Source organism: Camelina sativa, chromosome 17 (genome assembly GCF_030686135.1).
Source record: "Camelina sativa cultivar CO46 ecotype springtype chromosome 17, ASM3068613v1".
In the NCBI taxonomy this organism is placed as follows: domain Eukaryota; kingdom Viridiplantae; phylum Streptophyta; class Magnoliopsida; order Brassicales; family Brassicaceae; genus Camelina; species Camelina sativa.
In genome coordinates, this window is record NC_141896.1 from 1330025 (window position 1) to 1344666 (window position 14642).

The following is a 14642-nucleotide window of genomic DNA, read 5'->3' on the forward strand; positions in this document are numbered from 1 at the left end:
GAAACTGAAAATTCAAAATATTTCGAAATTTTCGTAACAAACAAGCTGGCGGTTTAATTCACATTTTCTCCCGCTTAATCAAAACAGAAAACGCCCGCCATTTGATATCAATCGTACACGCGTCCCAATATTCTCAAAGTAAATACTAATCGCACGGAGACGAAACGAGGAAGCGTCTTTCTTCTCTTCGGCATCAAATAGCTTCTTGTCACTCAGATCTGGTTTTTGGTACTCTAATGGCGGATTTTACCAACATGCTGATGAATCCATGGGTTCTCCATCTCCAGAAGCTCGAGCTCGAGCTCAAGTGCCCTCTCTGGTTCGTTTCGTCTCCATAATAAGTTCGATTAGTGATTATTTTCATGGTGTTATTGGATTGGTAACAATGATCTATTTATGTATCTGCAGCTTGAAATTGCTTAATCGACCGGTGTTGCTTCCTTGTGACCACGTTTTCTGCGAGTAAGATTGTCTACTTCCCTCTGTTACTCTCTCTTTACATATTTGTTTTCAATTAGATTCTGATGTATCTCTGGAATCGATTTGACAGTTCATGTGTACACAAATCTTCGAAAGTTGAATCAAGCTGTGCTGTGTGCAAATCTAAATATCACAAAAAGGGTTAGTCCTTTTCAATGTGTTCTTATGATTCAATGTGTTTTTGTCTCTCTATGAATATTCGTGTTAAAGACAACTGTGTAAATTACTTTCACGTGCAGCTCAGAGGAACCTTCATTTCATGGAAAGTGTTATAAGCATTTACAAAAGCTTGAATGCTGCTGTTAGTGTTCATCTCCCACAATTACAGATTCCGAATGATTGCAATGCACTGAACAATTCCAACAGCCCAAAAGACGGTGGATCTGAAGATTCTGAGATGACTGACAAGGATGCAAGCAAGCTCAATCATGGTGGTGATTTCTCTAGTCGTGATGGTTCTCCTCTTCCGACCTCTGAAGATAGTAGTCCAAGACCTAAGCATCAGGATTGGACTGCAGAGAAGTTGCGTGATCATCTCCCATTATATGAGTTCGAATCAGAGAACGACGCTGGCTATCATGTAAGAGTAAATATAATTGATCTTTTTGATTCATCTGGCAACATTTAAATATTTAATGATCCTCTTTTTTACGTTGCTGCAGACACCTGAAAGTCATAAAGGACAAGCTGCAAAAAATCCGAGTGACATCACTGCTTCTGAGCAGCCTGGCAATGCTGCAAGGAAGCGGATTTGTGGTATCCGTGAAAGCAATCCGAATCCTAAGACTCAGGATGGGACTTTGCTGCGGTTGATGGAGAGCCTCCGGTCAGATGATCCCACTGATTATGTTAAAGTACAGAAACATCAGGTGCATTCTCGTCTTGCTTTACAAGCTCACCATTTTTGATTCATCAGTTCAGTTCATGAATTATGATGCTTTCTTAATCACAGATTCACATTTTAAAGTATAGTGTACTTCAGTTTTGAATATCCACCAATCTGAATTTGTTGGTCCTGTCCTTGAGATTAAACAACTTAAATTGTGTATTGATCCTTTGTCTCCAGCAGTTACCTCATACAGAACAAGATACAAAAAGGAAACGTGACATCACCGCTTATGAAGCAATGGAGAATCATCTGAAAGTTCCCAAGAGGGAGAAGAACCTGATGCAAAAAGTTGATGATATGGACTGCAATGATAACTGCTCTGCAAACTCTGATGATCAGCAAATTGGGAAAACCTCAAAGGCATCAGATTTTACACCACATTTAGTTTCCGATCAATCATCATCCAACATAACCATATGTGGGTTCTGCCAATCCGCTAGGGTATCTGAGGTAAAACTGAAGCTTTCTTTTGCATAATAAAAACTGAGCTTTGTATTTCTGAAGTATTACTCAATTGGCTGAATCAATATTTGTTAGGCCACTGGAGAAATGCTGCATTACTCTAAGGGAAAACCAGTGGTTGGAGATGACATCTTCCGGTCCAATGTTATCCATGTCCATAGTGCATGTATCGAATGGTATACATAATAACTTACAATTTCTCATCTTTGATCCTGCAAGTCCATGTGCATATAGTTTGGCTACGGTGTTTAACCCTTATGCATAATGAAATTACAAAAAGAAGTTGAATAAATGTTCAGGGCACCGCAAGTTTATTATGAAGGTGACACAGTGAAGAACCTGAAACCAGAATTGGCAAGGGGAATGAAAATCAAGTGCACTAAATGTAGTCTAAAAGGGGCTGCCTTAGGCTGCTATGTCAAGTCTTGCCGGCGAAGCTATCATGTTCCATGTGCAAGGGAGATGTCCAGATGCCGTTGGGATTATGTATGTTTTCCCACATTCTCATTTGCACATAAGAATTAGTTACCAAAGTTCCAATTGTAATGTGAGATTGTTTTCTTGGTTCTTACAGGGGGACTTTCTTCTTCTTTGTCCGGCTCATTCTTCTGTCAAATTCCCAAACGAGAAGTCTGGACATCGCGTATCCAGAGCTGAGCCCTTGCCAAAAAGGTATAAAATCATTTTCAGCATATGATGTTAAAACTTACGGTTTGACATCATTATTCTTTCTTATAATAGCAACTAATAAATCTCATTACCTCTCTCCCTCAGGACTCCTGCTGAGCTATGTTCTTTGGAAAAAACGCCGGCTATTACAAAAGACCTTGTTCTCTGTGGATCAGCACTCTCTAAGAGTGATAAGGTCAGTAGAAAGTTTCTCTTCTTATAAGAAACTCTGTTTGTGGATTTACCACTTTTGGTAAACAAAAAGACTAATTTTATCATTGCATTGCTATTCCCCAGAACCTAATGGAAAGTTTAGCCGTTAAATTCAATGCAACCATATCAAGGTACTGGAACCCAAATGTTACACATGTGATTGCTTCTACAGACGAAAAAGGAGCTTGCACAAGAACTTTGAAGGTTCTTATGGGTATTCTGAATGGAAAATGGATTATCAATGCAGATTGTAAGTTAGTTTGCTCAATCAGGAGTTTTCATGATCTTTTACTTTTCACCATTAAGAATTCTTCATCTTTAGCCTTATCAACCGTGCGATTGTTTCTAGGGATGAAAGCAAGCCTTGAAGCTTCTGAACCTGTTGATGAAGAAGCATTCGAGATTCATCTTGATAGTCAAGGATGTCAAGATGGACCGAAAGCTGCAAGACTCGGAGCAGCAAGTAATGTAAGTATTAAAAACAAACCAAAACAAAATTTGAAAGTGCTGTGTTTGGATATCTAACTCTAAACTTTCTTTGTCGAGTAGAAACCAAAGCTCTTTGATGGCTTGAAGTTCTATTTCTTTGGAGATTTCTACAAAGGATACAAAGAAGACCTTCAGAATCTAGTCAAAGTTGCTGGAGGTACAGTCTTGAACACAGAGGATGAGCTAGGTGCAGAAAGTAGCAACAGTGCCGATGACCAAAGATCACCGATTGTGGTTTACAACATTGATCCTCCAATTGGATGCGCCTTAGGGGAAGAAGTCACGATTATTTGGCAAAGAGCTAATGACGCAGAGGCTTTAGCTAGTCAAACTGGGTCTCGGCTGGTTGGTCACACATGGCTTTTGGAGTCCATCGCTGGTTACAAGATACACCCTATAATTTAGCTAATTTAAAGAGGCAATACACAGACATGTTTCAGTTTCACTATAATACGTAAGATTGTTGTAATCTTGTATTCTAAAATTTTTGTAAGATAACAAAACAGATTCGTCTTTGTAGACAAATAATTTATTGTCCATTAGAAAAATTAAAAAGAAGAATCTCGAAAGAATTGGAAAACTTACTGATTAATGACAAATTAATTAATGTTTATAGGGATTAATGAAAATTAAAGTGTAACGATAAAGTGATTAAATTAATGGTGCGCAACGGACCAATTAAAAAAGCTTTGATAGGTGTCATTGGTGGGTCAAAATTGTAACGGTCACTTACTTTATCTTCCCAAATCACACACTATTAATTAAGAAAAGGAAAAATAAAGAAAAATTGCTAAATAAAAAACCCTAAATCCCCAATTCCCAAAGTTGAACAAACACTTTTTTTCCCCCGCTCTCTCTTCTCAGTGATCGTCCCCACCAAACACCACACCCCCCGCTCCTCCTCAATTTCAATGTCGACCTATTTTAATGCTTGATCGAAACACGCGAATGCATTACTCTTCATCTCTCAGTAGACCTTGAAAATCTCGGAGATTATGGTTTGCTTTTGGGGTTGCTTCGGTGGCCGGAAGAATCGCCGGCGTCAGAGACGCAGGGAAGAATCCGATCAAGCTAATGAAAACGTAAGTTTCCTGAGAATACCTCTTTTGTGATGAATTTGCTTGAGTAACGCTAAATTCCAGATAGATCATCTCCGTGTTTATTCAATTTTAACTTCCATTGATTTTGCTTGACCCGAAGAACTTGTTTGTTAATGCATTAGAAACTCTCTGTGGAATCTGCAAAATCTGATCATGTGAATGTTAGATTCCCCACGGTTGACGAAATCCCGAAGGCTTCTGTGATTCCAATCACTGAGATTTGGTTAGTGTGATTGATTTCGTTTCGTACCGTTTCCTCTAGATTCAATTGGTTTTTTGAGCTTTGTTCAGAACCTAATATATGCTGATTTTACAGTGACGAGGCTGAAGTGAAAGGTAGTCCAAGCCCGACTAGGAAGAGAGTCACATTTGACTCTAAAGTCAAAACCTATGAACACATTGTGGTTGAAGTTGAACTCTCGGAAGAGAACACAGAAGAAGTCAAATCTGAAGAGAGGCCATTGGAGTCTACCAAGACTGATAAGTCTTCTTCTCAAGAGATCGTTGACGTTGCCTCAAACTCCTCAGATTCGTATCCTTCAAACCACAGATACAAGAACTGCAGAGAAAGCGATGATGACTTAGAGGAGGATGAGTTAGACTGCAGTGAAAGCGATTTCGATGAAGATGAAGAATATTACAGTGATGTTGGATTTAGTGATGATAACTTGCATAATAACCCAATCAAAGAAGTTTTGGGGGATAAAACAGAGGAGATTGAGGCAAAACTGAGAAGTTCTGTTGAGAGTGTTAAAACAGGAAACCACTATGATGCCGCCCAAGGAGTACTTAACCCGGTTGAGAATCTCACTCAGTGGAAATCCGCTAAATCCAAAGGGAGAACAATGCAGAAACAGTCTCAAAAGGAGAACTCTAACTTCATCTCAGGTCAACCAGAAAAAAGGGATTCCTCTTCTTTAGGCACAGACCCGCAGAATGATGATATTACACTCAGCTTCAAACCAAAGAAACTGAGAAACCAAGAAGTGGCCATTGATGCTAGCCTTTCAACGTGGCTCTCAACATCTGAGACAGGTAGTGATTGCAATAGCGTCTCTATGTATACCTCTACACCCGAGAAACACAAGTCTAGCTGCTCATCAAAACCGGTTAGAATCAACCATGATGATAGACCTGTATTATGCGCATTAACATTGGAGGATATCAAACAGTTCTCGGCTTCATCTACGCCCAGGAAATCACCGAGCAAGAGCCCTGATGAGACACCTATTATAGGCACAGTTGGTGGTTACTGTGGTAATCACTCAAAGACAATAGATTGCGGCTCTGAAACTGCATTCAAGGGGATACCGAACACCACCAGCAAGTACAGAGAGGTAAGAATGAAGTACAATAGGCATATCACTTTTAAAACCAACTGAGTGTAAGAATCTATTTTTCTAGAGAATGACAATTCTGTGGAAGTGCAGGATAAGAGCGTGAATTGGCATTCAACACCATTTGAGGCAAGACTGGAGAAAGCTTTGAACAGAGATAAATAATGGTGCAGCAGTCATTTTAACACTTGGTACTGTAAATCATTGGTTGATCGTGTCTGATATGATTTGTAACATATAACCATACTATTTGTTTGTTTGGTATTGGTCAATAAACCTTTGTTTTTTTAAGTCTCTTGATATAAAAATGACACGAAAAAGGGAGAAAACAAGAATCATAGTTTTGTTTTGTTTTGATCAGGCCACATAGTAGATTGAGTTAGGGAGCTTGAAGGTTCTCTTGGGAAGAGGACAACCTGCGAAACTGCTCCATTGATCTCCCATCACTCCCCAGACTCTGTAACCAAGACTCGTTAGCCATGTCCTCTTCTCTGACTTGTACTGTTTTACTTCCTTTTGCTCATCTTCTAGCCCCCTGCATTGTTCAGTTTTCTTGTTAGAGTAAACCAGAATAACTAGAGGGGTGTATAAAATCTGTTTTGTGCTCACTTGAAGTGAAATGGAAACTACTCAGGTATTAAGGATTGGAGAAACTTGGCTTTTCACTCAATTTGGTTATGAATTGGTTTAACGAATATATGAACCAAATCGATGTATCTCAACTTAGATTGGACAAACTTGACATTTTGGTTCGTTTTGGTTTGGAGACTATAGTAATTAGTAACCGATTAGAGTTTGGTTTACAATATCCGTTTTGGCATTTGTGGTGGATGTGAAGCTAATCAAGGTTTCAATGGTTATTACCGGTTTAAAGAATGCATGAACTGAAATTCGATATCCGGTTTAGTTGTACCTGAGCATTAGGTTGGACCAGCCATAGTAACCGGCTTGGATGAGGTTGTCGACGGTGGCGGATCTGAGATATTCTTTCCGGGAAGAGATCAAGAAGATCTTAATGCCTTTTTCTCTGATCTCGTGGTACAGTTTCTTCATGTGTGGTACTGATGGTGCGTTGGTCTTCTTTATCCAGTCCTCAAATTTCGTCGAGTTCAACTTCTCTCCTCTGTTTTTCAATCCATTATCATGAGAAAAAAAAAAGAGAGAAAACAAGAAAATTAACCCATGTGTTTAATCCAAAAACTAAACTGAACCGAAAATTAAATTTTAATCTCTTTAGTCAGTGCTAGGGTTTTTTTACTAGACTTCATAAGTAAAAAGTAACACACACGTCAATTCAAATCGGTTAAGGTAGAGAGAATATAACTTACCCGAAGAAGCCATTTTTCTTGTGGTAAGGTATGGTAGAGAGAAGCGTGTCGTCGATGTCAAAGATCCAAGCGTCCATACCATCACACTTAGACTTGCTACAACACATGCTCCCGAAATGAAGAATGACCTCATCAACGGCTCTCGCCACGTCATCCTTGTACTGCGATGAAGTCATGTAGTCCTCAATGTGCGATACACACTCCTGAGGCACCACATCGAAGTTTCTGATGTTGTTAACCTCCACGTTGATCCTCCAGCTTTCACAGTACCCTTTCAAGTTCGTCTTGATCGCTGAAGAAACGGCAACGTTCTGGCTTGACGACGAACCTAGTCCTTTGAGTTGGTTCAAGATGTTCCAGTCACCAGCTGAGACGACTCCGACCAAGAGTGAGGCTAATGCTAGGGAAAGAAACATGGATCGGTCCATGTTTGAAAGAAAGAAAAAAGAGTTTTTGGATCTTGAGATAGTTTGATCACGAGTGTGTATAATAGAGAAGAAGAGTAGTATAAGTAGAAGAGTCAGAAGTGGACCTAGCTAAATAATAAAGGAAAAGAATTATTAATATCCAAATCTAAACCCATGTTTGTTTCATTAAATCATTTTTAAATAATATTTGGTTGTAGTTATATATTTTAGGGTTTCGATTATATCGTTGTCATATGATCGAACTTTACAAGTTTTTATTGGGGACAAAATTATGAAAGTTTAGCTTAATATGCGGGAGAAAAAAGAATTAAAAAAGGAGAAAGATGAGGATAAGAAAGATAATCGCTAAGAAGTATGATTGTATGAGCAATTGATCTCCTTGATTAATGGCGATATAATTGTCAAAAAACATTGCAACATGTATCTAGATGTATAAATATAATCTATTTGACTATCGGCACATACATAGTGCAAGTATATGTTATCGGAAATTAATATTTGAGAAAGAAAAAAATTGGAATTTAAGCGAGATGGATGATAGTGTGGAATAGTTGTAGATATAATAATTGATGCAATCAAAATCAAACAACTGTCAGTACTACTTACTTTTCTAACAGTTGAAATCAAACGATGCAATTAAAACAAAAATGTCCAAATTAGGCATTTACTGTATTATCTTTTCACATCGAATCAATAAGATTCATTCTTCTCCAACGCAAATAGTAACACACGATCGAGAGTCTCACCGTTTACATAAGCTAAAAAATATGACACACAAAAGTTGTTTATATTTCTAAAAAAAAAAAATATAGTACGGCCAAATGAAATGGAAAGGACAAAGAGACATATAGATCTCGAGGAAGTGGTCAGGTTATGGTGACAAAATTGATTGGGAGAGTTGGAATGGAAGCACATGGAATTATATTTTTAATAAATAAAAATCGGTGAATAAATTGAAATATTGGTTTGCTAGCAACGATGTCGATAGATGGAGACAAATCTTAAATCATAGTTAATTAATACATGCATACAGAAGTTGCAAACCATGTTCGTCCTGAACAACTCAAACTTGTTTCCACTTGCCACTTTAACTTACATATACAATCTCCAACTCTAAAATCCTTTTTTTTTTGTGTGTGTAGATGAGTAGATCAATATGGTAGTCTTACTTGAATGATATAGTGAAATATACACATTACGACTTGTGAAATATTTGTTTTCTTCTCCAACATTCATCTAATAATGTAGTTCCACTATAAATCGTTACGAGTCAGTGGTTGACATTAGAAACACGTACCGTTGGACTACAATTAAATGCTTATTGTTGTCAACTGCCAATTCATCTACAAAATGAATAGATTGAAATACGCGTGATCATGATACATTTTAGGATACCATTTTAGTAAAAGCTTTTCTTCATTGAACAAAACAGTTATTACACAAGAAGTACGTAGACTGGTCAAAAAGAGATACACCGATCTAACACTTTGAAAAAAGATGACATGAATTGTTTATAGTTTCCTAACTAATTAGATCGTTTATGGCATCTGATTAATTTCATCTATAAAACAAATTAAATATAGTGAGAAAGTTGTTCAACGGCGGCAATCTGAGCTGTCATCACTTGTTTCAGATGAACAAAACCATGTGCGGGAAACACAATACAATCACTGCATAATTCCATTTTCATAATTTCTTGACTAATAGTTAAGAAAAAACTATAATGTACAAACTTGTCTATGCATTTGTCCGTAACTATTTCCAAAACAGTACGGTAAATGGATTGTTTAAGAGAGATTTAGAGTTAAAGATTAGCCAAACTTCTACTATTTAAAGGAAAGTCACAATACCCTCAAGTTTTGCTGAGTTTGATCTCACAATAACCGATTAAGCTTTTCGTTCAACCTACAAAATCAACTGACCGGGACCGGTTTGTTAATTAAGAGAGAGTCCCATTCACCAAAATACATAGGTCTCATGTCATTTTTTCTTCTTCATTATATTCTCAGGCTCTGTTCATTATCTGCTTGTTCTCTGAAACATAACAAAAGATTCCGTGAGATGCAGAATTGATATTACTCAGTCCCATGTAAAATAACCAATAAACTCTAGTAGAATCTTCTGATGATTACTCACTCTTTGATCGCTTCATGGTCCTGCAGAATCTGCTACCACACAGACATTCAAAGGGTTTCATCAGAGAGTCGTCATCGTCGAAGTCAATGCCATAATCCTGAAAATGTGAAGTCCATAATTCACATCAGATCAAAGTATATAGTATATACCAAGATATCTGTAAGCATTAAAAATATAGAAACTTCTCAGCATAAGATAATCATGGATCGTGAAATTTTACACACCCATGTGAGTTCCTCCATTGCCTCGATGTCTCTTGTTGCGAAAAATGCAAGCTGGAGAAGATTACAGTTATATAATTTTCACAAAACATAAGAAACAGATGAGAAAAGGTTTATAAATGAGACCACCACTGCATCATACATGATAATAATGCTGATATGGAGTCTCAACGTAAACTGGGATCTCGATCAAGTTTGCATCAAGGCATCTACACACATGAAAGAACAGAAAGAAACATTAGTTGAATATAGAGAAAAGGCCAATTGTGTTCTGTGTATTACTGCGAGCCATTACCTGTGGTTAAGGAACCTTGCGATATTTCCATAACACGTCCCATCAAGACACAGAGCTTTGTCATTCTCTAACCATTCTTCAGAACCCCAATGTGCATCCAATATCACCGGAAAACTGAGTTTATCTTCGAAGCTACGCTGGTATAACTCTGACATTGTCAATATCTCTCCAATGTACTCACAAATAAATGCCCCTTTAGGCAATTTCTCCAATGTCCTAAGGCCCCAACCTTTCCCATTTGGTGTGAAAAACACCTGACATGAAAAAAAAGTGATTGATCAAAAGTGGAAACTAGTTGATTTCTATATCAAGATGAACGTAAAACACGGAAAAGACTTGGTTAAGGTAACTGTTTTACCTGTAATTTGTTGTGGATTCCTCTTTGTACCACTCGGTTACCACATCTTTTAGTACAGCCACATTTGATCCAACATTCTTTAATGGCTTTCCTCTTCAAATGCCCTTTACATGGTTCCAATATCTCTGTTTTTTTAGCTCTCTCCAATGGACACTCTTTACAGAACATAACCACCTGCTTCCTTTGATCACGCGCCTCAGAGATCCGAGCTTCCAAGAAATCCTCTTTAATAACGCCATCTGCTGTGTAAGCAAACCCGTTATCAACAGCAATTGCACAGTTGCAAGGCATTGCTGAAGTCAAGCAATCTTCGATACAAGAAGAGGAACAGCTTTGCTCATCAGAGAAACTTGAGAGTGAGAATTTCACTGGAGCATCTCGAAACACAAAGTTCTGAGGCATGTAACGGAAATGTGAAGGAGTCTCGTCGTTGATCTCATTCACCCATGGAATCTCAACGTTTTCTTCAGCAACAGTAATGTCCTTTACATTGTTAATTGCTCTCCAGCCATCTGAAGAGATCTCGCATTCAGGAACAACTACCAACCCCATCGAAATGCAAGCTGCAGCGCTTTCATCACCCACCTTACTCACGGTTTCTGTTTCAAGTGACTGGTTGGTTGAATTGTTTACCATGTCTACGTAACAGCTACACAAGTCCTTCATGAACCCAAGGACTGAAAACTCGGGGTGAACAATTTTGTATGACTTGAGGCACTTCTCTTCCATTGCTCTTCGAAAAGCATCCATAGAAGGCAAACACAAATTCGTTGTTTCTCCAGTTGCAGGCGCGAAAGTTAAACAGATCTTCGCCTCACCAGAAGTCGAAGAAGCTAATTCAACTGAAGCAGCAGTAGCTGAAGGAGGAACATCCTTGGTAGTAGAAATACAGAGAATCTCTTCAGTTTCTCTATCCCGTTCTTCCACATGAGTATTTGATTTCTCCATCTCAAGCATGGGAGCCGAGCAGTTCCCTGTATCTGAATAATGTGAAGAAGTGTCAAAAGGAATCATTACAAGAGACAGATCAGACTAAAAATGCAAAGGCTTTAACATCTCATCACAACCACATAAAAGCTATACAAGAAAGATTACTAAGTTTTATCTTGCACTCATGAAAAAATACCTAAAATCAGAGGCTTATGATCGGTATTGGGCTCATCCTCATCGTTGAGAATAATAAGTGCACCGTCCTCAGAGTCCTTTTCATCTTGCGTAGGAACAGCTGGCAATGGAAGTATTGATGGTACTTCTTCGGGCTCCATTGACATGCGACTGCTGAAGCTAGAACTTGCATTACTGTTATACACAGTCATTGACATTCCTCTTTCACCACTTCTGCGTATGTACCTCTTTAAAGGTGGTAGTTCATCATCATCTTCATCTTCCTCTTCAGGAAGAATCTGTTAAAACCAAATAAACACATGTTTATATAATGATACTAAGAAACCCGAGACACAGATGAAGAAACATACCTTGGAAGCATCTTTGTTTGACTTCTGTGATATGGCACTGCATATGCTAAGGCTTGTGTTGTTGTCACAACCTCGTCCTCGCTTTGGGCGCAATCTCCTTTTCAAAGGAATTTCATCTTCATCCATCTCGTCTTCTTCATCATTCACCAAAGGCTGAGTTATCTTCTTCCCCCTGGTCGTTGCAACTCTCTAAAGATTAAATAAACAAGAACATCAAAACCTTAAGACAAAAAAAGAAACACCCGGAAAGTGTCATCAAATCATGACAAGTGAGCTTACTTTAATCTCCTTTTTCTCTTGTTTCTTCTTCGTTTCAGTGGCCTACAACACAGAAATATTAAGAAAGATAATTGACTTAGTTCGAATATGAAAAATTCAAATAAAGGAAACTCAAAAGTGATTAAACCAGAGAAAACAAACCTGTGGCGGATCTTCCTCCTCAAAGATTGCATCAATGAGAACCTTATAGTCCTCAGCTTCTATGAAATCCCACTTATTGTCATAAGCCTCGAGAAGGTTCTTGAGGACCAATTTTACTTTCGCCTCTTGTATTCCCAAAAGCTTCATGGCAGCACAAGCTTTCTTAATCTTGGGATTTGGTGCCATTTTTAGAAAATTCTCTGCAACAACAAGGCCGAATTAAACACTGAACTCACAAAACTTGAGGAAAAAAACAGAGAAAAGTAACAAAAACGAAAACTTTCATCTTCCTCTCCCCGGGTGAAGGAGGGAAAAACCAGAGACGAGTAAAGAGGGTTAGATGAGTAACGAAACTAATGTGACTCTTAAAGCAACCAAAATACAGATACTTTTTTAGTTTTTACCCACCAAAAAGATTGGAACTTTATTTTTGTTTCCAGAGGGAAACCGAACAGACCACAACGGTAAACACACAAATGTAGAAAAACCCTAAAAAGTCGAGCAAGCAAGGGTCTCGAGATTATCTATGGTGGACACGAAATAGAATTGAAGCTATTCCAGATAATGAGAAGAACTTACCAGCAAAAAGAAGGAACTCTGAAACTGATTTTAGGGTTGAATTTGGCGTAAGAGAACTGGATTATCGAACTTGCAGAGAGATTTGAATCCTTGTGTTTTTTTCTTTCTCGGGGATCAATGTCTCTCTCTTTGTAGAGAGATTTGAAAACTTAAAGAGTAAGACAGAGGAGACTCTCACTGTAGAAGAGACTGTGGATTACTAAAAGGCAACTTTTACCATTCTGACAATGTTGTCAAAACGCAAAAACGCCATAATGACAATACAGAGAGAGGGAGAGAGAAAAGGTTGATAAATTGAAGTACAAATGGGCCAGCACAATATATATTATACACTAGTTTTCTCTTTTAACCTTCGGACTAACCAGATAACTACAGACTATCTTTTCTTAATGTAATTTGCATAAACAATTTGTTCTATGATTGCATAAACAATTTGCTCTTAATGTATCATATATCTTTTTTTATTTTTTCTCTCACAATGTAGTAGAGTTCTGGTTTAGTATGATTCTAGTTTTGTTTTTAAGTTGTACATTTCTCCTTTGTACTTTGGTTTTGAAGTAAGTAGGAGATAAAGAAAGAACCCTTATGTAGATTCCGCCATTCTGGAATTAGAGAGACAGCTAAAACATTTTTCCAACTCAAAAAAACCCTTGTGCAGTCCGAGACTACCACATTCACATTGAACAAGAGATAGATACACTGAGGCTCCAAAAGGTTTATAATAAACCCATGAACAAACATCAAGGGAGTGATGATTGTTGTAGTAGTAATCAGATCTGAGTAGCAAGAATATGTCCATGAGAAAGAGTATCAACAGATCCGCAGCAAAAGCTTTGGTCTTGCCAAATAAATTCCTCAAATTTGAAATCTTTTGACAGCTTATGAGTTTAACAATCCTCCATTAACATCACTTATTGCATAAATATAAGAAAAGCTCTGTTTTTTTTATATAGTGCTCAAATTTGAAATCTTTTGGTAGGTATGAGTTTAACAATCCTCCATTAACATCACTTATTGCATAAATATAATCCACTTCTACAAGAAAAGCTCTGTTTTTTCTTATATAGTGCACAAACCATAAATTGCCAAACAAAATTCTAAGAATGATGCTCAAACACAAGCTTGAAAAAATAGCGAATTCACTGAGAAAAAAACCCTTATAAGTAAACCTACGCGTACACAAGGCAACTAAGCGTTTCTAATCGAATAGCACAATAAAAAAAAAAGCATGAACATACCAAAATCGAAATAATGATATGATCGACGAATTAGGGTTTCTCAAGATTAGTACATCGGCATCCCAGCGGCCGGTGGAGTTCCGAGAAGGCTGGTTTGCTGTAACTCCATCTCGTTAAGTATCTGCTCTCGATCCATCTCTATGATCAAAGGCACTACGAGGATCAGCAACGTCGTACCTGCGATCCACGCCGCCTTCCCGGTGCTCTTTAACAGCTTCTTCGACACGTAAACGGCGTCGCACGCGGCGCTTTTTCCTTGAGAGACGATGTCCGAGTTTGCAATCTTCGCCAAGATGCTCGAATCTTTACCGCCGGCTCCGATTCTCTTAGGCGCCATTGCTTTTGGAAATCGACAGAGAGAGAGAGAGAGATCGAAAAAAGTTACACAAGAGCACGGACGGAGCGAGGGTTTTACTCATTTAATGAAAGGGTTTTTTAATGGGCGGTTTACTTAGCCCATTAAGTTATCTAAAGGCCCATTAAGTAATTTAAAGGCCCATTAGTTATTATTAACGGCCCAGTTTC

At 38.1% G+C, this 14642-nt stretch overlaps 5 protein-coding genes across 6 annotated transcripts; 2 read left to right on the forward strand and 3 right to left on the reverse strand.

The window, feature by feature from the left end:
- Positions 1-109: 109 nt before the first annotated feature.
- Positions 110-3757, forward strand: LOC104754527 (BRCA1-associated RING domain protein 1-like). 2 transcript variants are annotated; one of them, XM_010476739.3, is made up of 13 exons: positions 110-319; positions 409-462; positions 551-621; positions 720-1060; positions 1143-1349; positions 1550-1819; positions 1907-2007; positions 2131-2317; positions 2406-2503; positions 2606-2696; positions 2798-2963; positions 3063-3181; positions 3263-3757. In XM_010476739.3, the coding sequence occupies exons 1-13, from the start codon at positions 237-239 to the stop codon at positions 3605-3607; spliced, it is 2133 nt and encodes a 710-aa protein (XP_010475041.1). In that variant the 5' UTR covers positions 110-236; the 3' UTR covers positions 3608-3757. The 2 variants fall into 2 exon arrangements, with proteins under 2 accessions (XP_010475041.1, XP_010475040.1); XM_010476738.3 differs by having other exon boundaries at positions 114-319; positions 1547-1819.
- A 146-nt stretch (positions 3758-3903) lies between these two features.
- On the forward strand, positions 3904-6292 carry LOC104754529 (uncharacterized). The gene is made up of 5 exons (XM_010476741.3): positions 3904-4284; positions 4425-4525; positions 4619-5639; positions 5733-5830; positions 6001-6292. The coding sequence occupies exons 1-4, from the start codon at positions 4198-4200 to the stop codon at positions 5802-5804; spliced, it is 1281 nt and encodes a 426-aa protein (XP_010475043.1). The 5' UTR covers positions 3904-4197; the 3' UTR covers positions 5805-5830; positions 6001-6292.
- LOC104754528 (acid phosphatase 1) lies at positions 5889-7763 on the reverse strand. The gene is made up of 3 exons (XM_010476740.2): positions 6968-7763; positions 6553-6762; positions 5889-6174 (listed from the first exon to the last, which is right to left on the reverse strand). The coding sequence occupies exons 1-3, from the start codon at positions 7393-7395 to the stop codon at positions 5997-5999; spliced, it is 816 nt and encodes a 271-aa protein (XP_010475042.1). The 5' UTR covers positions 7396-7763; the 3' UTR covers positions 5889-5996.
- Positions 7764-9192: 1429 nt separating this feature from the next.
- Positions 9193-13132, reverse strand: LOC104754530 (putative inactive histone-lysine N-methyltransferase SUVR1). Its single transcript, XM_010476742.3, has 11 exons — positions 12880-13132; positions 12301-12500; positions 12160-12201; positions 11881-12069; positions 11532-11808; positions 10406-11385; positions 10048-10301; positions 9895-9961; positions 9756-9806; positions 9532-9628; positions 9193-9429 (listed from the first exon to the last, which is right to left on the reverse strand). The coding sequence occupies exons 2-11, from the start codon at positions 12484-12486 to the stop codon at positions 9401-9403; spliced, it is 2172 nt and encodes a 723-aa protein (XP_010475044.1). The 5' UTR covers positions 12487-12500; positions 12880-13132; the 3' UTR covers positions 9193-9400.
- A 729-nt stretch (positions 13133-13861) lies between these two features.
- On the reverse strand, positions 13862-14519 carry LOC104754532 (mitochondrial import receptor subunit TOM9-1). Its single transcript, XM_010476743.3, has one exon. The coding sequence runs from the start codon at positions 14452-14454 to the stop codon at positions 14164-14166; it is 291 nt and encodes a 96-aa protein (XP_010475045.1). The 5' UTR covers positions 14455-14519; the 3' UTR covers positions 13862-14163.
- Between the last annotated feature and the right edge of the window lie 123 nt (positions 14520-14642).